Raw genomic sequence first — 25,241 nt, forward strand, 5'->3', positions numbered from 1 at the left:
TTTCTTCCTTTTACCCCTTCTTCTATGATAGTGTTTTCTGTTTCTTCTTCTTCCCTTGGTTTGGCTGCTCCTTCTATTGCTATCTCTTCCTGTTTGTTTGCTTCTCTCGCTGCATGAAATTCCTTTCAAAAAAGTTTTGTATCTGTCATAAAATTCCATTGCCTTGAGTGCGCATCCAATCTGTATCTTTTCATGTCCTAATTAATTAAAATCCCTTCCAGAATCAGCCATCTGAAGTTCACTCCTTTTTCAATTAGTTTTCTGGTCAAGAATTGGTATTCTCTTCTTGAATCTCTTATCCTCCTAGGGATCTGCTTCAGCACTACAATTTCCTTTTCTTTATAATGCAGAGGATCATCTCTCGCTCTTCTCAATATCTCATCTCTTATAGATCTTTTGACAAATCTAACATGCACTTCTCTAGGGACTTTATTTCTCCTTGCATAGCTTGAATTCACTCAAAATATCTGGTCTCTCTCTCCTTCCATTTCTGGGTTCCCTATTTCTAGTGCTTCAGCCAATAGCTCTGTCATCAAATCCACGAGATCCTCTTCTTTGTCCTCCATTACTTTTTGAAATCTTAAAAAATAAGATGCCTTTTCCATTTCCAAAACTGCCATTGAGTCTTCCAATTCTCTATTTGCCTGCATCAGCCTCTGATTTTCATTTTTTATATCTTCTTCTGATCAGTCTCTATTGACTTGTCTTCTATTTTCTGAATTCTTTATTCATGCTTTGTAACCATCCGTTGGAAGCTTTCTAGTTGAGAGTTTATGTTATGAATTTCTTGATTCATTTTCTCAAAGTTGTTTTTTGTCTCCTCATGGTTTTTCCTTGTATCTTCTTTGTGAGAGGAGATTGCCTCTTGGATTGCTTGTAATGCCCCTTGCATCTGGGAATTGTTAGATTTTTTCTTGTTGAAGCATTGATTCAATTTATCTCTGATACACAGGGCTTGCAGAGATGGAGGACGGGGCTGAGGGTGTTTTCTTGCCAGTTTTAGCTAAATTCAGAACAGTCATTTTTAATTCTTCCTCCCCAAAATTTTATCAACTCTTTACTTTTCCCAGATGTCCGTCTTATATCAAACGATTAATCTTGTGTTCAATACCACAATATATCATTTAAATTTGTCTTTAATAACTCTTGTAGTTCTTATCTATAGTTTCTATAGTCCAATAAACTCCCTGAAAAAGAAGAGAGAAAAGAAGAAGAGAAAAAAAAGAAATTTTGGAATTCAATTCTGTTTGTGAGGCTCACTTCCAGAGCAGTTGTCCAAAATCCAAGATTATTGCTCAGTGAAATTTATAATCCACAAGGTCCTACTATTCAAAATTAATAGTCCATAGAGCCTTCTCCAAAGAAAATCACCAACAGTTAAGCTTCCACTGTCCTTAAATAGTTCTGTGACTAAAAGTTTATAATCCAATAGACAACAAGAAAAAAAGGGAAAAACAAAAAATATAAGGGAAAAGACAAAAAAGGGAAAAGAAAAAATGAGGAAAGGTATATACAATTGGCAATCAAATGCCTCTGAGAATTCCACAAACAGATGATGGGTACAATACTCTTCTTCCACAGTTGTTCTCAGACATTAGAATTCAGAGGTATTCTATCTAAGAGCATAAAGATTCTGAATTATTTAACAAGAGATATCTACCCATTAACTCACCTGCATTTTGTTGAATGAATATTATTTAATTTCTTGGACTAAAAAGTGTAACAGTAACTGAATGGGGCTGCCATTGCAGGCAATTTGGAGGCAACAGTTGGCGCAGAATATAGTGCTCAGGCTTCTGTTGGGAGAAATACCAAATGTGATTGCTCTATTGATAGCCAGTCAGGTTTGGATCCAATTCAAAGTGTTGGGCATGACTTAGAAACCCTATGTGGCTTGGCAGGAGGTTATTTTAGGGACTATATTATGCAAAATATGTATACTATTAGGACTTCTGGAGAAGGTTCTGTTTAAGATGAAGTCTCTGCAAGATCAGAGAAAGCCATACACTAAAAAACAGATCTTTTTTTAAATTTTATTAGAATTTTTGAATAGTATACACATTTGAAAGAAAAATAAGAAAAAAATTAAAATATGAAAAAGAGAAAATAAAAGCAGGTCCTCTCTATGGCTGCCCTCAGATTATCAAATGTATTGTCCTCTAGAACAGTGCTTCTCAACGTTTGTGTGACGGCGATCCCCGTCACACAAACGTGCCGCGCATGCGCGGCGCCACCCCCCAAGGGGGAAAAATGGCGGATCGCCTTGTTTGGCGACCCGCGAGAAATGGTTGATCGACCCCAAATGGGGTCGCGACCCATAGGTTGAGAACCGCTGCTCTAGAATGATCCCTTTCTGCTTGGCATTCAGGAAAGCAAAAAAAAAAAAAAAAAACTTTTTTAAAAAAGCATTCTATACTTAATGTTTTAACTAAAAGACTGAAAGGGCATCCTTAGTAAATTTCATGAGACATCTTTTTTTTCTGCTGCCAAACAAGCTGTATTAAATAGTCTGTGTTCCTGAAGAGTTTGTGAAGGCCGTTCCAAAAATATTACTACCTTTGTATGCCATTCCAAAAATCCTGTTTGCCAAGGTAAAGGCAGGATGTGACCTCATATCATAGACTGTAAGCTGCCCACCTCCTCCCAAAGTTGCCCTGGATTCTGGACTACTGTAATACTCAATAGGTGAATTAGTTTAAATTCCTGAGCTTTTTAATCCAGTCATCAGCAAAATGAAACGCCCACATTTTGCAATACCCACATTGTTCTATCCACTTTGACTGTCCAGAAACAGTCTTCTTGTATGGCAGACGAAGATGATATTTCCCAGCAGTATTCAGATTATTTGAAGCCAATGTATTTTCACATAGCTCCTCTATAAACTATGTGAACCCCGCTCAATTGTAGAAGTTTTAATCTCTGTGTGTACATTTCTCTATAAAACTACTATAGACTGATCTTCTTGAGTATTATATTTAAAAAAAGTAAATTATTTCTATGAAGCAGACCCTGTAAATTGGTCATGTTATATAGAATATTTACTTCAATGCTGTTTCAATGGCTGTGGTGTATTTATCAGATTTCTCAAACTGCCTACTTCTTTTTTACATATTAATCAACATTTAGGCTTTTAATTTTAATTTTCTAATACAAAGATTTCTCTGTCTTATCTCAAAATCTTGTCTCACCTCACTCTGCAATTTTTATTGTACAAATTCAGTCTTTCTGAAAGTGGTAAATCATGAGAAAGGGCTATTAAATAGATAAGCAACTCCATGTAGCTTCCTGTTACTTTCTTACCAGCTCTCTCTTGTGGGTCAGAAATAATTCTGGCTTTTAGCTGTACTTGGCCCTAGACAGTTGACCATTCTTGCTTTCTTTGCCTTGATTTCAAATTCATAATCAACTGAAGAAAGGCCAAAAGAGATTTCCACTTGCAATTAAGCATTAAAGCAGCCAAAAGATGGTAAAAGATTGAGACTGTAAATCTCCATACCAAATGGAAGTCAGATTAACATAAGATTAAGCCTCTGTTCCAATTGCTAGATACAAGATCAGTATAGTAGCATGGTTCTGCAAAAATAGGGTTTCTCTTGTTACACCATCTCAGTTATTAGTTTTGGTTTTGAATCCCTCATGAATGAATAGATAAGACAGAAAAGGATCAGGATAAACCTAGACTGGACTACCCTAGATTTTTCTTTATCTTTTCTAAAACTATATAAAAAAACAAAAGCAAACAGCCATCCAGCTTCCATAAAGGAGGCTGAGAAACTATTAAAATTAACTGCTCCCAATTTGGTAGAGCAGTTTTGTTCTTTGCTGATTTGTCTGCTACTGCTTTATCAGGTATTTATTCAGGCACTGCTGCAGATTAATAGTGTTGTGGTATTTCCTGGTAGGGCTGGGAGAGACCCCTGGCTGAAATTGTAAGAGGCATCACATATCAGCACAGAACTGTATTAAGACTGATGACCTGGATTATGATTTGGTGGAACATTCAAAAGATTTTTAGAAAGAAGATAAAGTTTACTCCTCAACTATTTTTACTTGGTATTTTTGTTGACTTAAATGAAAAAGAAACTACTTTGATGTTGAATTTATTAACTGCAGCAAGGTTACTAGTAGGTCTATATTGGAAGAAAGATTCTTTGCCTACTTTAGAAGAATGGATATTTAAAGTATCTAGTTTTGCAGAAATGGCAAAAATTTCTGCTTATTTAAAGGATCATACACAAGAAAGATATATTACTGTATGGGGAAGGTGGATAGATTATATTCAGAAAAAATATGGAATTAAAAAGTTTTATTTATTTTATGAATGAATATCAAATATTATAGAGAATTGTTTTATAAGTTATGGAGTTAAAGGTTAATTATGATATTTTTTTCTCTCTTTTTTTTTCTTTTTTTTAATTATTATAATTTTCTTTTTCTTTTTTTTTCTTAACCCTGTATTCTGCTCTGGGAAGTGAAGGGAGGGGGGGTGGGGGTGGGAGGGAGGGTAAGGGGGGGGTTCTCTATTTTAAAATTTTATTGTATTTTTATAAATGATTCTATGTTTTAAAAAATAAAAATTTTCAATAAAAAAAAAAAGACTGATGACCTAATGGTCTGGCTCAGTATAAACTTTCATTTGTTTGTATTACTATAGTGTTGAGTTCATACTAGAGGCTCCAGACATATTGCAGTTAAACTACTGCAATAGTTAGTTCATCAAAAAAACAGATTGGCTGAAGAGAATCTGGCTGCCCAAGTTGAAAATGTTGGTCGTTACCAAAACACAGTGAAAGCCTGCATTCTACTTCCAATGCATTGCAAACTCATTTAGATAAAAAGATGGCTGCTAGTCCTAGAGAAGTTTTTTTAATTAACATACTGCATGATTAGGATTCACAAGGGCTTAAGTCTCTGCTCAAAGTTAATTTTCTTTTCCAGATCGGATTCCCCCTACTTTATCTAGGCATTCTCGTGAGGACCGACACAATTCTGGATCTAGACAAAGGCCTCATTTATTCCGACAACGACCAGGGCATGCCTTGTACCACTTCTCACGAACTGTCCCCCAAATGCCTCCCAGGAACTGCTCTTCAGTGGGCTCTCGTGGCCACCCTTTCTTCCACTCTCCTGAACTCTCCCAGTTGGATTTTGGAACTATGCATTACTTGCCTTATAGGCCAATTGGCTTTGAGCCTTGGTGTGGCCACCAAGCTCCTCTCAGCAGAAGCCTGTTACTTTCACAGCATCATCTGGAGTCACCAGCGTGTGAGCCAGCCCTGGCCTCTCATAGGCTGTGTCTGCTTCAACACCAGCCATCTTGCCAAGGTCTCAGGGCTCCCCTTGCAGCTCAGATAAATCATGCTGCTCCTTTACATCGAGGAATTCGCCATGGGAGGCATCACCACCACCACAGTAGTGGTTCTGGGGAAAGTTATCTTACAGAACCCAGTGGATACCTTCCTGATGGCCCTGGCAGTGATTCCAGTTCAGGTCCTTGCCATGGCAGTTCCAGTGACTCCATGTTGAATTGCACTGACATCAGTCTTCAGGCTATCCATGGCAGTTGCTCTACTTTTCATAGCTCCCTGAGCAGTGATTATGATCCGTTCACCTTCTGTGGCTCAGAGAAGTTGAGCACAGATAACAAACAAGATTCTTCTTCATCTGGGAGGGATTCACAGCTTCAGTCAGTAGACACAATGGTAACAAGTAGAGCACAACTAGCCAGTAATCATGTCCACTATCATCACCATCACCACAGGCATCACCATTATGGGCAGAAACCTTCCAGCTGTCCAAATGGCAGGCCAAACCCAGAGTCTAATCCACGCAAGATGAAATATTCCAGGACAAAGGTGGGATCACAAAACATCTCAGTACCAAAAAGGACAGAGAAAATGAAAATGCTAGATCTTTCTAGGCAAGGACATACTGAGCTGTATTTGGCAGATGGGTCTGATATTAGCATGACAGCCAGTAATCAAGCTGGAACTATTGGACTGTGGGGTACTCAGAAACACCATGTGCAAATCCATCCAGGTAGAAGGAGATGGAAGTGTCCTCTTGAGACTTCCCCCGAGGACTCCAGCAGAACCCTGGAATGCAGAATTGCTAGCCATCCTGGTGGTTTATATAGAAACCAGGGTTCCCCGGAAATTCAACCTCTTTTAGTAGGCGGTCCCCCTGCGCATAATTTTGCAGCATTGCCGGAGGTATCAAAATGCCTAACTCCATGTTTTACCATGGAGCCCCACGAAAAGAGGGACACGCTGAAACAATTGGATTGTGAACACACATTTCCAGAAGAATGTTCAGACAAGGATGCAACAGGAAGCAACACAAGCTCTTACCTCAATAATCAAGTTCTGCAAAACCTTCAGGGTAAGTTTGAACCTTTAGAGTCTCGTATCTCTTTATTTTCCAGGATCATTTCACCTCTATTTTTCCATCTGCAATATGTATTTTGAAAACCTTGTAACAATTGTCTTTAAAATGTATGTCAAGAACTCCCCCCATAGAATTCTGGGAATAGAATTTAGTTTGTTGGTGAATTTTAATACAATCCTGGCTTGAGAGGGTTGTATTCAGTATAATATGAACAGGATGGGAACTTTTGATCAAAGATGCCAACGCCTTCAGTTCATGGGAACTCAAGCATGATGTGTTTTACTCATCCTGCACCTTCTCTCTAGGAATCAGCACTTAAACTTGCTCTCCAATGGCAATACTTTCAAGCATTGCAAAATGGAAAGCTTTTTATTAAAGCATTTTTTGATAAGGGAAGCATAACTCCGGTGGATATGGATATAGGAGGCTCATCTACATTGTTTGGGCATTGGACTAAATCAGTGTTTCCCAAACTTGACAATTTTAAGGCATGAGGACTTCAACTCCCAGAATTCCACAGCCAGCGTTGCTGGCTGTGGAATTCTGGGAGTTGAAGTCCTCATGCCTTAAAATTGTCAAGTTTGGGAAACACTGGACTAAATGATTTACAAGGTAGTTTCCAACTCAATTATGCTATTCCATCTGAAATTTTGCCTCTGCTGTGAACTTACTGTTTGAATAAAACGTATCTTGTATACATTTTTGTTTATTCAAATGTTTTGAATAAACATTTGGTAGGTCTAGCTGTCTGTCAAAATCAATGACAAAAGTGCTGTAATTGATGGAAGGTTTCGTGGTAATTAGAGATATTCAGAAACAAGGAGTTTGTTAAACCAGTTTAAATGCTGGGTATAATTTACTGCTGTCTCAAAAATGGGTGGATAGATTTGAAACTGGATCACTAGGAATGGCCCTGAACCCTGTGACAAACAAACTTTATGGCTATTCAGAATTCAACTTACCTCTGATAATGGTGACAGCTTTACTGTACAATTGGAAATAAAAGGAATAATCTTAACATTCCCAGGTTTCAAAAAATTTATGACTTTGAATTGTGCCTGAAAATGGATTGAAATATGCCATAAATGCATTCTCTTCATTTAATTTTCTATCTACGAAATGAGAACAGTCTTGACATTACTCTAATGCCATGTCTTCAGTGTCCATTTTATCTATTTTGCAACTTCTTTGTAAGAACAAATCTAAGGAAGATGTAATCTCTCTTGTAGATCTTATTTAATAAGTCTCAGTATCAATTTAGGTTGCAGTTGATCAACATAAAAAGAGATCCATTTTCTTAATCTAGTGTCTTGGTTTTTTTTAATTACAGGATCTACAGAAGATATCCCCAATGTGTATGAACATTCAGTTTGATGTGAGGTGAACTTCACTCTGTCAGACAGCCTAAGAGAAGAGACCAGAAATTCAGTGAGAATGGGCTTTCTTACAAACTCTTCATGTCTCTTTTGTTGGCAATGCAGTACATAAATCTTACTAAATTTTCTGTCCAGACAATTCAACCCACAAGTGGTCACCTGCCTGTCAGAACTATAAGCTGCCAATGTCACTTGCATTGTTTTGGGAAGCTGCCATCTTGAAGACTTTTTCATTTGTTGCAATGGAGGATCCTTACTGTTCATATTGTTGTTCCTTAAGGAGAGTGAAGTGTAATCATTTAAAATTTCCAGGGAAAAAAAGAACCACCATAAAGTTCATTTACATTTGCTTTTTAACTGCAAAATAGAACGGTAGGAACAACCTTACACTTTCACCCCATTCCAAGAGCATATATGATATGCAGGTTGAAATTAGACAGAGAAATTATTCCATTCTACTGCTGTTTTTTTCTTCTTCTGATGTGAATGTGAGTCTTGGTTCAAGATGTAGTTTGCAAGATCTAAACTCTCTTCCCCATCCTTAGCAAAGGGGGTATTGGAGGTCACTCTGGTTCTGCCTCATAGGAATGTTGTTACAGCTCGATTTGCCAAGAAGTCTAGAAGGTCATATCTCCTTTCCTTTTGAATACTGTCTGCTACATCAGATATTAGCATGGGAGAATTCCAAATCTGCTTCCTGTGAATTACAGTTATTGTCTGTACTAACTGAAATGCCTGATCCTCGAGGAGCAAAAAGACCCCATAGCACTAGTTAATGGTTATTTTATTTCAGACCATTTAGAAAACTGAGTTGAAACATGGTAGATAGGAATATTTCAGGATGTCATAAGCTAACAACCTCTATTAACTACGAAAACCCAGTTCTCTACACACCTTTCAACCCTAGATTGGTACTGATATGGAGGGGAGAGTGTTTTCAGAGGCTGGATTTGGACCAAGAATCTCTACCTAGCTCCTTAAAATTGTCGAAAAATAAACTACACCCCTCCCCAAAAGGTATGCCCAGATATTTCCTAGTGTCTTTGCCATGATAGGCCCAAGATTTCAGTTTTTCTTAGAGTAGACCTGATCTAAGATTTAAACCCTGCTCTTCCATCCTCACATCCAGCACTCTGCTACTCTACAACATAGCCCACAATATTATTTCTTCTTCTTCTTCCTCCCTCCTCCTCCTCCTCCTTGGTATCCAATTGTGAATAGGTAACAATTCCAGTCTAAAAACAGTCATACTGCACTTTACATGTGGAAGACAAAGAGCTGACATTTGTAGAATTAGAGTTAATATTTTCAGGTATCTTTTTTTTTTCATTGCTCTGAGTGAATACAAGGCAAGCTGTTTAGTAACTGGTATGCAAAAAACATCCTGAGACATAACTGAATAAGAATGCTGTGATAAGTTGCTAATTGGTAAATGTAACCTATAGTCAAACATCAAGCAGTGGGATATTAATATGGTACTGTTGTGAATGTGGCAAATTAGAGATGTAACTATGGATATTTTTCTTAATTAAAACACTCTGGCATTTTAGGTAGATCCATGCACTGACTTAAATCTGCCTGGGAATAATCAGTATGCTTATCAAACTAATATTCCTGGATTCTCTGGGGAGAAACTATCAATTGAATTGGAATAAAGAGTGATATAAATCTTTATTTTAGATATATTCAGAATCTCACTGAATATATAAGACCATTAATTCCTGAAGCATTGCAAAGACATTCACTCTTTGGCTAAAAATTTTGAATGGGACATAAAATAAAAATGATTTATGATTAAAATGATTCCTTTCTAAAGAACCTGCCAAAGGTTAAACAGAGATTACAGGCTTTTTGAGAGATGAGCAAGGAAATCAAGAGGCGTGTGCTTATTATTGTCACTTTCTTCATAATGTATTGCAACTAATGAATGAGGACCAAATTGGCCAGAGATATATCTTTAAAACTTTATAAGGTTAATGGAAATTCAAAATATATATTTGGAATTTATTATTTTTATTCATTTCATATTTGATAAAATAATGTAAGAAAAGTGTTGATCAGGGTATATGCAGCTGTGATATTAACGAACCAGCAGTAGAAAGAGGAAGAGCACGTTTGGCATGCAAAAAGTAGCAAATTCAAACCATAGTGCTTCCAGGATGAGCTGGGTAAAGTCCCTGATCTGTAGTGCTTTCCAAGATTTAAATCAGAATTGCTGAGCTACCTAGGCTTGATAGTACTGATATGATAGTGTGCCTGAGAATTCTGGTGATTGTAATCCTACACCATCTGGACAATACTAAATTGAGGAAGTATTACAGGTGATATTGATGAGACAGAGATCAGTGATCTGGCTGATTTTAAGCTTTTCTTAATGCAGGTTAAAAAAAAGAACCTGAAAATCCACAGAAATTGCTGATGGATGATTTGTACATCCTTTGATGAGCAGTCATCCAAAAATTGGATGTGAACTTAGAGACATATTCATGGATAAAGAAGATTCATGGCATGTAGGTGTTAGAAAGTTGTAAATGCAGGAAAACAACATATTTAATCAAGTTTATGCAAAATAGGAGGCTCAGTCCTAAAATGTATTAAAAAGCACCACAGCATTGTATCACAGGATAAAGACTTACATTGTTTTGGAAGAAATATACGTCCCCCCTGGGTACAGAATAGGAACAGAGTAACCAGTTCTTTTCATAAAGGGGTGCCCCAAGTCACAGGTTGTGTGTTCTATGGAGCTACCACTGCTTTATTGATGAGGTTCAGTGGGATGTTTTCTACTATACTGCACAACAGGAAGAGCACCCTACATTTACAATGATTCTTCTTCCTCAGCCCTCCCCCCCCCAAAAAAAAACAAATCCAGGAAAATTACACAGAAAAAAGCCCTGTCCCATTATCTCATTCTCACAGACTTTAAGACATGGCCCCAACCCCTCTCTCACACTTCAAAGTTACACATTTGGGGGAAAGTACTAGTCTTTTCAGGTCAATACACAATTTCTTGCATGCTGGGAGTACCTCAAATGGAGCAATTTAGTGGCAACTATAAGAGACAGTAAAAAAAAAAATGGAATTAACCTTGCTGTATTTTTAGATTTAAGCACTGGAAAATGTTTCAGGAACAAAAATAGCGCTCATTTAGATGTTCCAAAACCTGTCAGAAAACATCTGAAGACTAGGCACTAGTTTGGCTATAGTTGTGTTTCAGTTGGAGTCAAAGCACAAGCCATAGAAAGGATGAAAAAAACTCACTCTACAGGGAAACAGTGAGTCAGTGAGAACACGTTGAATGGTTCTTTTCCTTTCAGCACCTTTTCCTTCAAACTTCTTCAGCTGCAGTTGTTCTGCTCCTTCCTCCTGGCAACCTCAGACCCTTTGAAATGTGAATAAGGATTTTATTTTTATACTTTTTAATTATTTTTTTGAATCTACTTTTCAGGCACTTGGGTACTTTTATAAACCAAAAGGAAAAAAAATGTTTATGTATATACATATGCAAAACCAAATATTTATGTCTAAGAGAGAGATTGTTTGAATATGGGGACATGCTCAAACCTATTTATTTTGCTAATATATTTATCCACGTGTAAAGCTGTTCATGTGGCTGTTATTTTTTTTCTGTATAAAATCATGGGTGCCTATGTTCAAGAGATGCCTCTTCCTGTTTATTTGTCAGAAATATTTTTTTAAAACATTTATATGTTGACTTATAATGTACATGAGAAATAACACTGGAAGGAAATCTGGGTATGGTTTGAATGGGTTTCCTTTAGTACTTCCTAGATTATAGAGAGACAATCCTAGCTTATTCTGGCCTCTTTGAAAGCAACTTTGTGACAATAGGAGATTGCAGCAAAACAGTATAATCCATGAGGCTGCCCCATCATATCATTGGGGTATATATGGAAAAAATTTCCCATACATTGCAGGATATGGTCAAAATCAGTTGATAATCCTGATCTATCTGAACTAGGTTCTCATTTTGTTTCTTCTTTGCAGTGATTATGCACTTGTGATCAACTCTTATTTTGAAAGGTTGGAGACTGGCAGGATTTAATGGGGAAATTTATAGAGCCATTGAATATTAAAGCTGTGGTAATCCAGATTTTTGCTTAGGGTTGGAATCTAGCAATTAGATCTTAAGAAAGATTTCTTGCTTTCTGTAGTATGTGGCAGATAATAGCAATACCACTTAGACTTATATATCACTTCACAGTGCTTTACAGCCCTCTCTAAGCGATTTACAGAGTCAGCATATTGCCCCAACAATCTGGGTCCTCATTTTACCAATCTTGGAAGGATGGAAAGCTAAGTCAATCTTGAGCTGGTGAGGATTGAACCTCTGGCAGTTAGCTGAATTAGCCTGCAATGCTGCATTCTAACCACTGCGGCACCACTAGCATTGATTATTATACCCTGGATTGATTCTCAAGAGTTTGTGATTGGGAACACTATTTTGCAATGGCTTCTTCCTCAGGGTTCCAGGTGGTGGTGGCAGAAGAGTGGTTGGCTTAGTGGCCGTGCTGCATTGGTTGGTTCTTTCCCTTTGTGAAACAAGTGTGTGAGGTTATCCATCAGTTCAGGATCTCTATGGAGATTCTCAGTCATCTAGGTCATGGTTATCTCAAAGGTACTTTTTCAAAAGGCAGCTGGACTTTCTTTGTTTTTCCCTAAGACATTTTGCTTCACATTCAAGAAGCTTCATTGGATGATCATCTTGGATGAGAAGCGAAATATCTTCAAGGAAATAACAAAGTCCAGTTGCCTTTTGAAAAAGCACCTTTGAAACATCAGTTCAGGATGCAGCAGCATCAGTCTGTTCATAATATTCAACTTTACATCTCTATCCTGGGCCAAACTGACAAGGCTACTGAGGTCTTGTCTTGGTGACTAGAGGCTGAAGGTCTGGATGGGACAGAATCCTATTTGTCCATTATGATATCTGTATGGCTTCAATGTTGCCTCGTGGTCAGGAAGCACTACCCCTAAAGGCTGACTTCAAGACTTGGAGTTGCTGCTCCTTCTTCAACAGCAGATGGGAGGTATAGCCAGGGAGTCTTTACAGTATTGCACATAGTTGTGGACCTATGTATGGCGAGAGGGTCTTGCTACAGTTATTCATGCCCCCATCATCAACTATACTACTGAAATGTACTTACAAAGGGATTGCTTTGAAAGCCACAGTGGTCCAAATTGCATTAGCCTGTGTATGTTCATCAATGGGAGCCCATTACTGTTGTGCTATGAGCCCTGGATGAGCTTCATGGAGGCTTTGGAGTACTGGTGTTAATCAAAACTCTTATGCAAGACCAATCTGGGGCAGTCATGCCCCCATCATCAACTATACTACTGAAATGTACTTACAAAGGGACTGCTTTGAAAGCCACAGTGGTCCAAATTGCATTAGCCTGTGTATGTTCATCAATGGGAGCCCATTACTGTTGTGCTATGAGCCCTGGATGAGCTTCATGGAGGCTTTGGAGTACTGGTGTTAATCAAAACTCTTATGCAAGACCAATCTGGGGCAGTCACCAGGACCAGAGCTTTTGGACTCGTGCTGGAGCCCATCCTCAGGGAATACCGGAATATGTGCTTTGGGTTATTCTATGCTCTTAAAATGGCTTGGCACCAACTTTTCTTCAAAATTGTAATCATCCACTAGACTTGGCCAAACCCATTTGATCTTACCATGAAAAAAGCTGGTGGTTTGCCACTTTTGGGAGGTAGGGATACTGAAGCACAGAGATGTCTCTTTTCTATATTAGTCCCAGTTCTCTGGAATGACCTGCATTTATTTTAGCCTGACCTTACTTGCCTTCTGGAAGACAGACTTTTCCAGAGAGCATTTGAGGTTTGATATGCTTTTTAAAATTATCTACATTGTTTTATTATTTTTGAATTTTATTGGATCATGGATATTTCAATATTTGCGTTCCAATGAAACTGCCTGTGAGATAAATAGATAAATTCAACATGCACATATAGAAATAACAGATCACCCTGAATAAGTAATATATGTAGTCAACCTGTGCCATTTTATAAATCCCAGAGATGTTATCCTGAGCGAATGAAAGGAATGCAATGAACAATTGCAAATCACATATCAAAATGAAAAAATACTCAAGTGTTAAATGATGGGAAAATGACGTGCAAATGCAGCAAATATTAGTGGTGTATGTTGGAAGGAATGAAGGACACAATTTCTAATGTGAAAACGGTTTCTGTACTCATGGTACAAGAGAAGACATGCTAACTGCTCCACATTCAATACTTGAAGAGCTGCCACAGGGAAGAGGACATTGATTTATTCTCCGTACCACCTAAAGGTAGGACAAGAAGCAATGGGTAGGAGCTTGTCAGAGGAAGATCCTGTCTGAAAATAAGACAGTTCTGATAGCAGTGGAACAGCTGGCCTCCAGGAGTTATGGGCGTTCCATTCCTGGAGGTTTTAAAGAAAAGACTTGAACAACCATGGTCCAAGATGATATGCCTTGGGTTGGGGGTTGGACTAGATTAGAAGACTCTCAAAGTCTCTCATTCCTATCATTCTCATTTTGGGAGGAAGGATTCTCATCAGCAGGGCTTCTTGTGCTTTTTTTTTTTTTTTTAACAGAACAGACCAGAGGTAAGCAACCTTGGCTCTTTTATGAGCCAAGCTTGCCTACCCCTGGGATAGACAGACTTACCAGGGCAAATCGATATTTAACGTACCTTGATAGCACCAATTGCCATCAAATATTCCAAAGTTAATTTCGAACAATTTAAGTGACACATGAAATAAAATTAAAAATATTTAAATGACTCTTTCCAAAACAATTTATAGTGTACACTTGTCAGAGGCAAAAAGAATCACACTACTACACCAAAGTGAAAGTTCGATTTTGGCGGCAAGATCTTTTTCCCCTATCGAAACGTCGCGTGACTACAATCGGTAAAACCATCGCTCAGTTTCTAGAGGCGGAGCTTATGAATTATTCGGGCGCTTGCGCACAAAACAGCATCGAATAACGCAACGCGCCATTGCTGAATGACACCAGTTCATCTCACACACGCACACAGAGTTGTGCGCATGCGTCTCTCAGGAGTAAAACGAGAGAACTCCCAGAGCGGCACAGTACTATAGTGGAAGCCTTTTGGTGAGGGAAGTGACGTGTGTTTGGCTGTCTGCTTTCTTCCCTTAGGTGTATGCTGCCGGTTGGTGGTGGTCATGGCGTTGGAAACGGTACCTAAAGATCTGCGGCACTTGAGGGCTTGCTTGCTGTGCTCATTGGTCAAGGTGTGCCTTCCGTTTAGCGAAGCGGAAATTCCTTTTTTAAAAAAAATCTAGTCGGAATAGTACTGCGCTCAATATATTTCTAGGTTGGGTCGGGGACGTGTAAGTCCTGGGAGACCACGTTGGTGGTTTTTTTTTTCTTTGCCGACGATGGCTTTCCTAGCCCAGCACCTTGTTTATCTCTATGGTGTTGTCTCTTGAAATATCCGATTGTGAGAAGGAGGCTATCCCTTAAGTGACATTGTCGGTGAAAGTCATCCCACCCAATAGACCAGGGGTTTTTGTTCCTTTTCTCTCCGTTCCAGCAGTTGATTATGTGCCATCAAATGGTTTTTGACTTCTGGCCACCTCGTGGTAGATTTTTCTCCATGACGATCTGTCCCTAACCTGGTCTTTACTCAATTTCGTTGTGAGTACTTAATTTCGTTGTGAGTCACACAATGACAATAAAGATATTCTATTCTACTTAAACGGCGCGTCCATCACCACTAACTGAGTCCATCCACCTTGCTGTGGTCTTCCTCTTCTCTTGCCTTCCACCCTTCCCAGTATTTAGAGCCTTTTCGTCATCGTAAAATGCGTCCGACGTAGCTCCAGCAATAGCTGGGGCATATTTGGCAGCCTTCCCCCACTTCAAAGCTTGTCTCTCAGATAGGTTGACATACAGCAGTACCCTTCCCCTCCTTTCTCCCATTCAGTAAATACTTTCTAAAATTATTTGCTTGGAATTTTAGTTTGCTTGCTGTGAATACTGTTGAATGTGTTTAGTTTTTTAAATGCTTTACCCTTGTTCCTCTACTACATTGTTTGCAAATATGGGTAATTGTGTTTTTACTGATATTCATCATTTCGAATAATATGTAACAAATTGGATTGTAATCTGAAATGATAAGAAAGCACCATGAATTCCAGAGTAACAAGTCAGATTTGCATTTGGAAATCTTCATAAAGCCTTCCTCTAATAAATGTTCAATAGCAATTATTTATGTAGAAAGTATAGTTTTCCCTTCTTCAACTGATTTGAACATAGATCTGAATAGATAAAGGTAAAAAATCCCATTTTTTGACCTTTCCTTAGCAATAATGTAGAAGTGCTTTGCCTTCGCTTTCTTATTTTTTTAAATTTTTAAGCTAGTCTATAGTACTGGGGTTTCCTGGTGGTCTCCCAGCCAAGTGTTAACCACTTTTTCCAATTCAGCTAATATTGATTAAGTGCTATCTACTTGGATGACACATGTAAATCAAATTAATAAACCACATGTTAAAGAGTGGTAGAGATACTCAGAATACTACTATTCAGACATAATTCACTTCTGAGGTTTCATAAAAACTTGTCACACATCACTACCTACATGGGCTGTTTTTATCTTTATAAGCTGTATTTCCTCTTATCCACCTCAAACTTCAGTGGATAGCTTAAATCCCAGTATTAAATGTGAAGAAGAAAACAACTTTGATTTCTTTGTATCATGTTTAATTTTAAAAGCCAATTTTAATATGTGTCCCCTGTAATAGTAAATCTTTTTCCCTTTTAATTTAAAGAGCTTTAAATTTTTACAATGAGCACAAGCTGTGACTTTAGATTTTTACTTATTTGCTGTACTAATTGACTAGTCATATTATTTTTAGTCTCTTCCAACAACCATGGTTATTCAAAATGAAAATGGGAGAAAGTTGTGTACTAATATCTGAGAGGAAAGTTAGGAAATGAATAACAACTGTACTGAAAAAAATCTCTGGAGCAACTTATTGTATTGTTGATCCATACTTAGTTATAAAATGAGAAGGAAGTTGCAAAGGAAAAGCATATTGAAGGGCTAAAAGCAAGGGAAAGTTGGGAGGTGTGCTTTTAATATAAATATGACGAATTCTTTTTTTTTTTTTTTTTTTTTGCCGAAAGCAATTTTTGCAACTAATTGCAGCAAATATATTTCCCATTATTGAAGTCAGGACTGTAGAAAAAGATACACTGGAACCTTAGAGGATGCTCCTAATTTAAATGTACTTGTCCTCTAGTAGCAATACTTCTGATTTTTCTGTTATAATTTTTTTCTTCTTCACCAGACTATTGATCAGTTTGAGTTTGATGGTTGTGACAACTGTGACTCCTATCTCCAGATGAAGGGGAACCGTGAGATGGTTTACGATTGTACTAGTTCTTCTTTCGATGGGTAAGTGCCTGTGTCAACTCCCCACATAATTGTCACAGTTGTTTTCAAATAAGCCTTGAGGGTGAGATATAGGACTGGTATCCAGCATTTTTTTTTGCTGTTGCTAGTTATAATTATTGTTTAATAAATTGGTTAGATAATAATGTTTAGCAGAGTTTTTCCTTTTTAGAAAATATGCCACTGATATTTTTTAAAAAAAAGTTTGTTTACTAACCTTCTAGCTTGATGTTATAATATTGTAAAAGATAAGTACTCAGAAAACCAAGTTTTTTCCATCTGCACGATCTGACCCATCCATTTTATTAGCCCCCTTTAAAAAATGTAAAGGCCATGTCTAATCTTTAGTATGCAAAATTAAATAGGGTATTGTTGAACTCTTCAGCAATGGAAAGTTACTATAGGAATGATCTTAGATTATGTGCCAGTAATACAAATTGCTCCTGCAAGTTATCCCATCTTGTCACTGATTATATATGTTGCAAACATAATATCCCTTGAATCTCATTTGTATAATTTTAACTTTGTTGTGACTTAAATACAGCAGATAGGAAATGCAGAATTGCTCTTCCCCAAGCTGCATTTTGACTATAGTTTCTAGATATCAAACTCAGATGCAAAATGAAGTACTCTTCTTATAGTTACTATCCCTGAATGAATTTGCAATTGTGCAGAATCAGCAATGGGACAGATAATCTTTCACATTCAGTGTTTCATGTTTTATTATTATAACAAGGAATCCTCATTTAGCAACTGCCTTACAATTAGCAGTGATGATAAAAAAGTAACTTTACTAACAATCCTCATCCTCCTTATGACCTTTGCAGGTCTGCAGAGCAAAAGAAAGCTGAAGTAAGACTATTGCCAAAGTTGTGGTTTCATTTAGTGACTACTTCATTTAACAATTAAGTTGCTGGTCCTAATTGTCAGTTGCTGAATGAAGACTTATCACCTTCTTACTTGGAAAAATGAATTCAGAAAATGATACCACTGGCAGTTTGTCAACAAATTTCAGCAACGTGATCTTATGTGAAGGAAAGAGAGTTCAGAACTTCAAAAAAGAGTTGTAGGGTCTGCAGTTTGTAAGTTATCCACCCTTGGCCTACAGGAAAAGTATGACTGGATTCATGAGAATTAAATAGGGGCGTTTTTTTACATAGATTTTGAATTAATACAACTATTATGGATCATGATATTACCCATAAGAAAGGTTCATACATTTTAGTAAAGCTGTGGATCTCTTGAAAAAAAAAATCTCCCTTTAAAAAGTTGAAAGTGATCTTTACCAAAAATCTAGGAAAACTGCTAACTGGAAGAGAATATTGTAGCAAAAACCTTCCCCCCCTGAATATAAGAAACAGATGACAAATTGTTTCAAATTTTATTGATCTGTAGCTACAGCGTGTTCTTTTAGAGAAGAAGACAAAAACTGATACGTGCTGTTTACTCTTTTAGGAATAAGCAATAGTTCATTTATCAAGTTGGCCTTGATTATACATAGTAATTTGTATAACTTTCTTTTTTCCTTTGGGAATTGTACAAGACAACAATTTGAACAAAGAAACTTTGTTTCTAATTCTAGTGTAGTCTGTGCTCCTTATCGCTTATTCCCTTCCCTTCCTGTTTTTTGTTTTGGGCAACTTCTCTGCTATTGTAATTGCTTCTGGCTCATACTGTTATATACCCAAAATAGGGTTCCTATTATGTCTATTAATATTTACTGATTTGGGAATCCCATAGTATAATTAGATATGTTATATTACTTTTGTTATTACTAACTTAAATAGCAATAGTATTTAAACTTATATACTGCTTCACAGTGCTTTACAGCCCTCTGTAAGCGGTTTACAGAGTCAGCATGCTGCATGTATTAATTTCATTAAAACCCTCCTGGAAGTACCACTTTAATTGTTAAGGCATCAATCTCAGTCTCCTGTTTCTTGCTTGATGCCTTAACAACTGCAGTGGTACTTGGTTTTGTTGTTGTTGTTAATTGCGAAGTCGTGTCCGACCCATCGCGACCCCATGGACAACGTTCATCCAGGTCTTCCTGTCCTCTACCATCTTCTGGAGTCCATTTAAGTTCACACCTACTGCTTCAGTGACTCCATCCAGCCATCTCATTCTCTGTCGTCCCCTTCTTCTATTGCCCTCAATCTTTCCCAGCATTAGGTCCTTCTCCAATGAGTCCTTCCTTCTCATTAGGTGGCCAAAGTATTTGAGTTTCAACTTCAGGATCTGGCCTTCTAAAGAGCAGTCGGGGTTGATCTCTTCTGGGATTGACCGGTTTGAACGCCTTGCAGTCCAAGGGACTCGCAGGAGTCTTCTCCAGCACCATGGTTCAAAGGCCTCAGCCTTAATTGATTCTGGGAGGCGTGACAAGTACTAAAAATGATGGGTGCCAAACAAACCACATGACCTATCACATGATCCTTTGTTTTGGCCAGGAAGGACTTCCTGTCTGTCTCTTTTCCTATGTGAGTAACATTTCCAGCATGGCTAATTTCCATTCTGCTCTCTACGGCTGCCCCCTCTTCCTTTTGTAATGACCTCCCCAGCCTGGCCAACTTCCTGTCTGTTCTCCATGGCCGTCTTTCTTTTCTTATCACAGTACCAAACGAACAATGACTAGGGGCAGGACAACGTTTTTGTATCAAAAAGTGTTGAGTACCAAATCTGATGAGTTGTGAAGCAGTTGAATACTGTGGTACCACTGTACACCAAACTACCATTTTATTCATCCACATATGCCTTTTGGAAGAGCCATATTTTGTAGTTCTCCAAAAATACAGGAAAGAGGGGGTGGTCTGGATATCCAGGCATAAAGGAGGGTTTTCAAGTAATTGGTTTTGTCCAGAATCTTTTGTAGCTGCTTCACCAATATCTCCTTACAATCTTCACTGGGAAGAGAAAGTAGGAAACTGGATGAAAGTTGTCAGAGATCGTTGAGGTAGGGAAGGCCTCTCAAAGAAAGAGTATACCTCCACCTCTCACTACAAGCTCTCTCAGAGAGCCATTGATTTTCTCATAGGGCCATGCACTGTCTAAGTATCTGAGGACTTCAAGAGAACATGGATCAGACAGTTGGCAGAATTCAGTCTACTACAGAAGACCCAACCATCACTTTTGGCTCCATAAGAGCAAAAGAATCTCAGATTACACCAGAAGACATTTTGCTTACTGCAGTGGACAGCAGATACAAGAGATGTTGTTTGCCACGAAACTTGGCAATTTGGTTGGCTCATTCATCCTGTATCCCTGCAGGTGTTCAGATGCACCCATTTTTTTCTGTAAAGGACTCCCAGATAACTTATAATTCGTCTGCTACACAGGAATTTGCAGACACAATAAGTACAGAGAAAAATGTCATTTCAATAATCTCATTGTAAACTTAGTTGGAACTCTTACCAATACTCAATTGTGTCTACTTTGTTTGGGAATTTTTTAGTTACTTCCTTCCAATAGCTCCTCAGTTAACCAAACAGTAGCCTGGGGTTGGCAATTGGTCAGAAGTCCTGATCCAGCATCCAGGATCTTCTGCTTATTGTTTTACCTTATTTCCAGTCTTTTGTCACCTCCATTCACCCTTCCAGTCCTCCATTCTAGTTCTTATAGTGCCTCAAATTGCATCTTTTGTTGTCCATCCTCCATTTTTATTTTATAAATTTTGAACTAACAATATTTCCCAGAGAGGCTGAAATCTTATTGCTGCTGTTTTGGCTAAGCAAATCTCTTAATATTTCTAAGCCTGCCCCAAGTTCTATTTAGCTGTCATTCGTATCTTCTACTGTATATATAATTCCTTCTTTTTCTCCTTTTCCTTTTTTCTCCTCCTCCTCCTCCTCTTCCTCCTCTTTCTCTTTTACTTTCACTTGGTGTTTCTTTTGTTATATCTTTCTGTTCTTGTGCACTTAACGGCTCTTCCTTCTACTGATTCATTTCTTCTTAATTTCAACACCACTTTAGTTAGAGCTTCATGAAGAAGATATTCAAGCTAATTCTGCAGTAGGTTTGTCATCACTAGAGACAAATAACGTAAGGGACCCCTGAAACAGAGGGTGTCCCCAAAATACAGAAATTCAGTTTTGTCTGTTTTTTTTACACACACCCCCCCCCCCAGTTTTCTGACTTTATTTGTCTTCCTGCAGCATTATTGCAATGATGAGTCCCGAGGACAGTTGGGTCTCCAAATGGCAACGGATCAGTAAGTTTTCATCCACCTTATTTTTAATTATACAATTAAATTATATTTTGGTCCACTTTCAAGTTTAAGAAAGATTGATGAATAAATTAAGGACAAGTAGTGGACTACTGAAAGGGAAATTTTTGTCTACAGGAACATGTAAGTCACGTTATTGATGCTTTTCAGTATTGGAAACTTTCTGCAAGAGGAGTGCCTCCCAGACTGATAGCAGAGATGACAACTTCAGGAGCTGAAATTTGCTAGCAATTTTGTGTTATAAGAATGTCTTCTCAATAAAATAACGGTTAACAAAACATCATTATGACTCAGGAGTGAAGCATCAGCCCGTGGAATATGCTTCAACTGTGAGAAAAAAATTCAAAACCCAGGGAGATTCATAGTTACACTTTTGGAGGACACTCCTAGTGTTAGTCAAATTGATTTCTTTGAACTTGACACTGTCAACTCAAAGCATGGCATTTAAAAGCATTAATTGAACATTTGAAACATAAATGTTCATTGGCAAATAGAGTGATGACATTATTTGAAAAAGTGATGGTAGATGCATTATTTGCGTTTGTATTTGTTCTGCAGAACTCAGGAGGATTCAGATACTAGCTTTAATTGGTCTTAATTATTTTCAGTCTCTTGGAATTGTGTTTACACTTGAAACAATCCTAAAACATTTTTAAACTAAATCTGGGTTTTAGCACCCTTGTTCAATTTTGAACTTTTTTAATGGCTTTATTTAACATTTAACTTTGTACAAGGAATGTAATTAAATGACATGCTTACAAAGCAAGAATAAATATTGCTTAATACTTGAAGAAAAATATAATCCTGATAATAGCTAAGTGGGAACTTAAACTTGGAAAATATACAGCAGTGGCAAAATTAACAGTATATATACACAACAGAAGTTGAGCATAAATGGTTTCCACACATACATCAAGCAACATGGCAAATATAAGCATTTGTAGTCTGACTTTTAAGAATACCAAATGTTTACAAATATGGTAAATTAGCAGATGCATAAAAAGGGGTAAGTTAGAAATTGAATAGTCTCTTTTTTAAACGTTCTGGTGTTTCATTTGTTTTCAAGCTTGCTTTGCCTTTTTCCTTTATCAACATGCACAAAAAACTTTAAGTAACAATAGAGTGATAACCTTAATGCTATGTAAACAGCTTAAGATCAAAATTTTTAGTGTTTTACAGGTCAGCAAATACTTTGAACATTTTGAAGCAGTTTTTAAATGTTATAATTAATTATGGATGTTATAGGCAAATAGTTTTATGATTATTATTGATATTTCAGTTTGTAATCAGTATTGGTATATTATTATTTTTTTATCCTCAGTTGTCTACATTTGTGTAAACATTAGAGTGTTAATTATCTTCAATCAGTACTGTGCTGTACAAGTATCAAAACTATACAGTGCATTTTACAACAACATAACTATATTTTAAACAAACTTTCTGACAACTGACATGGATACCCTTCCTGAAAGTTATGTTACTTAAGCCATATTATTAAATAGAAGACCCTGAGTTCAAGTTCTGTTTAGCCATGGAAATTAGCTGGGTGACTGGACTAGTTGCTCTCTCATAATCCAATCCATCTCACAGGGTTGTTGTGGGGAAAATAGAAGGAGGAAGGTGTGTTGGATATATTCGCTGCCTTGAATTATTTGTAAAAATAATAAAGGAGGGAAACAAACTTGAAATCTAAGGGACTGGTTTGGACAAAACTCAGCAGCACTTTTTCGTGCGGCTGCTGATAAAAACAGGATCGCCAACATGAGCGCCAACTTCCAATAACGGATATGGCACAACAACAACAAGAAGGGATACAAACAAATAAAAATATTATTTCACACTGCAATCCTCAGCAGTCATAATTCATATTTGTTCCTGCTTTCTTAGGTAATTTCAAGCCAGGCGTGTATGCTGTGTCAGTGACTGGCCGTTTGCCCCAAGGTAATCTACAGCAGCCTTTACGGCTTGGCGGCCCAGGTGGGGAGAGGGGAACTGGACTGCGCAAGTGGTGGGCCAACACATGCGTGTGGGGCACGCCAACCTGCCACTCACACAAGTTCAGCTGCACAAGCGTGTGCACTGGCCTGCTATTTGTACGGCCTGGGGATTGGGGTCCCCTGATCTACAGAATCCTCTTCTGGAGGACTAGGATTTGGAGATTTCTAAATTTCTAAAAATCCAACAATTGCATTAGAAATTTGTGCCTGTTTACTGTTGAGCAAGGGCACTGCAATGGCCGTAGCTTTAAAGACCAATCATGGGTCTTCTTGTTTAGCACCATTGTAACTTTGAATGGTCACTGAACAAGTGGGTGGTAAGCAAGGATCACCTGTACTTCATCCATGTCCATTAAATTAATAGATATGTTTGTTGTTGTTGCAGGCATTGTACGGGAGTTGAAGAGCCGTGGAGTGGTCTACAAATCTCGGGATACAGCCATAAAGACCTAAGAATATCTGGTTCCTCAAATATTGTGTCTTTCCAGCTTCCTTTTCCCATATGGACTATTCTAAAGATATGGAGGATGATCTCTACATGGGTCGGGTTTTTATTAAGGACTCACGGGCTGCCTACTAGTGGCTTCATTTTTCTGGCTTTGAGCTAGATATGAAGGGTTGTTTCCGGAAAGACTTAAGGAAGAGGTGCCACTAATTCCCAAGTGTTTCTGATTTCTATTAGCTGTTTTTAATAAATTTGGTTTTAGCATCAGAAATCTGCACTCTGGCTTTTGCTGTTAAAGGTTTTTTGTCTTCCTGTAGTAGATGAGGTGTTCTAGACTGCCTTGGCTCAATTTCTAGGATTTTCTCCGAGAGGAGTACTACATATTCCATAAAAGACAGAGATAAGGTTTTCTCTTACCTTTCATAGAATACGTAGTAGTATTTTTTGATTCAGGACTTCCATATTAGTTAAATGTTTTCCTCACTTTGCTATATTTTTGCATAAGGCAGCTTTTTGCACAAGAAAATCTTTGAATCAACTCATTTTTTTTTTGTATCCACTGAATTGTAAATTAACCAAATGGCTTGGGATCAGACAACATACTAAGCCGTTTAAAAATTGGTCTATCTCCTTGTAAGAGCAACTAAGCAATTTAGTTTGTAACAGATCTGTGTAAATATAGCAAAAATTGGTCAGATTCGTGATCAGTTCTCAATTCACTGGGATCTTGGTAACCAAACCTCTTTTCCCTTCAATTATTGCTGGAACAATTATGACAGGAGAGCTTCTGATGGGGATCATTTGTCCATATGCTCATTCTGGTTAGGGTTCCATTTATATATCTCCCCTCATATCCCTAGTAGTCCATTATGGACCATCCAGTTGCTCTGAGCAACAGGACGCCAGCAGTTTCAGCAGGGGACCAGCAGGCTGGCAGAGATAGATTGCAGGTTGTCTGCTGCCATTTGTGTGGCATGATGATAATCACAGGAGATGTCATGAGGAAAATAGGAGGAAGAAGTATTAGGTATGTTCCCTGCCTTGAGCTACTATAAAGTAATAAAGATGGGATAAAAACCTAGTAAATAAATAAATAATACAAGAAGGTAATATTTTCCGTGATGGGCATTACATGGCTGAGGGTTATAGGTTGCTTGCCTATATCTTAAAACATGGGTCTAAATCTAAAACGTCTTATTAGTGCTGCACACAAGTCTCTGAAAGCTTTAAGTATGACTCCAGAATCACAAGTTGCTATTGAATTGTAATATCTGGTGTAAAAGAAGGAAAGAAATATATTGGGAACAATAATATTAATTGCAATGTAATTTGCATTACATGAAATTAAAAATAATTTTTGCCCTCCA

At 37.7% G+C, this 25,241-nt stretch overlaps 2 protein-coding genes across 4 annotated transcripts in view; both read left to right on the plus strand.

Annotated features, from left to right (window-relative positions):
• RNF43 (ring finger protein 43) overlaps window positions 1-11,420 on the plus strand; it is a 49,589-nt gene extending 38,169 nt beyond the window's left edge. For both annotated transcript variants that reach the window (XM_039346277.1, XM_039346276.1), the window contains 2 exons: window positions 4,939-6,381; window positions 7,718-11,420. In XM_039346277.1, coding sequence (XP_039202211.1) covers window positions 4,939-6,381; window positions 7,718-7,761 — 1,487 coding nt within the window. In that variant the 3' untranslated portion in view covers window positions 7,762-11,420. The remainder of the gene's footprint in view (window positions 1-4,938; window positions 6,382-7,717) is intronic.
• A 3,488-nt stretch (window positions 11,421-14,908) lies between these two features.
• Window positions 14,909-25,241, plus strand: SUPT4H1 (SPT4 homolog, DSIF elongation factor subunit). Of its 2 annotated transcripts, none has more exons than XM_039346279.1 (5): window positions 14,909-14,994; window positions 17,110-17,216; window positions 21,362-21,417; window positions 23,320-23,373; window positions 23,815-23,900. In XM_039346279.1, the coding sequence occupies exons 1-5, from the start codon at window positions 14,980-14,982 to the stop codon at window positions 23,880-23,882; spliced, it is 300 nt and encodes a 99-aa protein (XP_039202213.1). In that variant the 5' UTR covers window positions 14,909-14,979; the 3' UTR covers window positions 23,883-23,900. The 2 variants fall into 2 exon arrangements, with proteins under 2 accessions (XP_039202213.1, XP_039202212.1); XM_039346278.1 differs by having other exon boundaries at window positions 14,915-15,048; window positions 23,815-25,241.

Source organism: Crotalus tigris, unplaced genomic scaffold, assembly GCF_016545835.1.
Source record: "Crotalus tigris isolate CLP2741 ecotype Arizona unplaced genomic scaffold, ASM1654583v1 scf7180000017987.690289119674:8195010, whole genome shotgun sequence".
Lineage (NCBI taxonomy): Eukaryota > Metazoa > Chordata > Lepidosauria > Squamata > Viperidae > Crotalus > Crotalus tigris.

What these genes read in the sequence shown, in the direction of transcription:
- SUPT4H1 (XM_039346278.1), top strand. Translation starts at nt 14,980, where the DNA reads ATGGCGTTGGAAACGGTACCTAAAGATCTGCGGCACTTGAGGGCTTGC. An exon ending in ACTAGTTCTTCTTTCGATGG is followed by an intron (nt 17,217 to 21,361) that starts GTAAGTGCCTGT and finishes GTCTTCCTGCAG; the next exon opens with CATTATTGCAATGATGAGTC. An exon ending in GACTGGCCGTTTGCCCCAAG is followed by an intron (nt 23,374 to 23,814) that starts GTAATCTACAGC and finishes TTGTTGTTGCAG; the next exon opens with GCATTGTACGGGAGTTGAAG.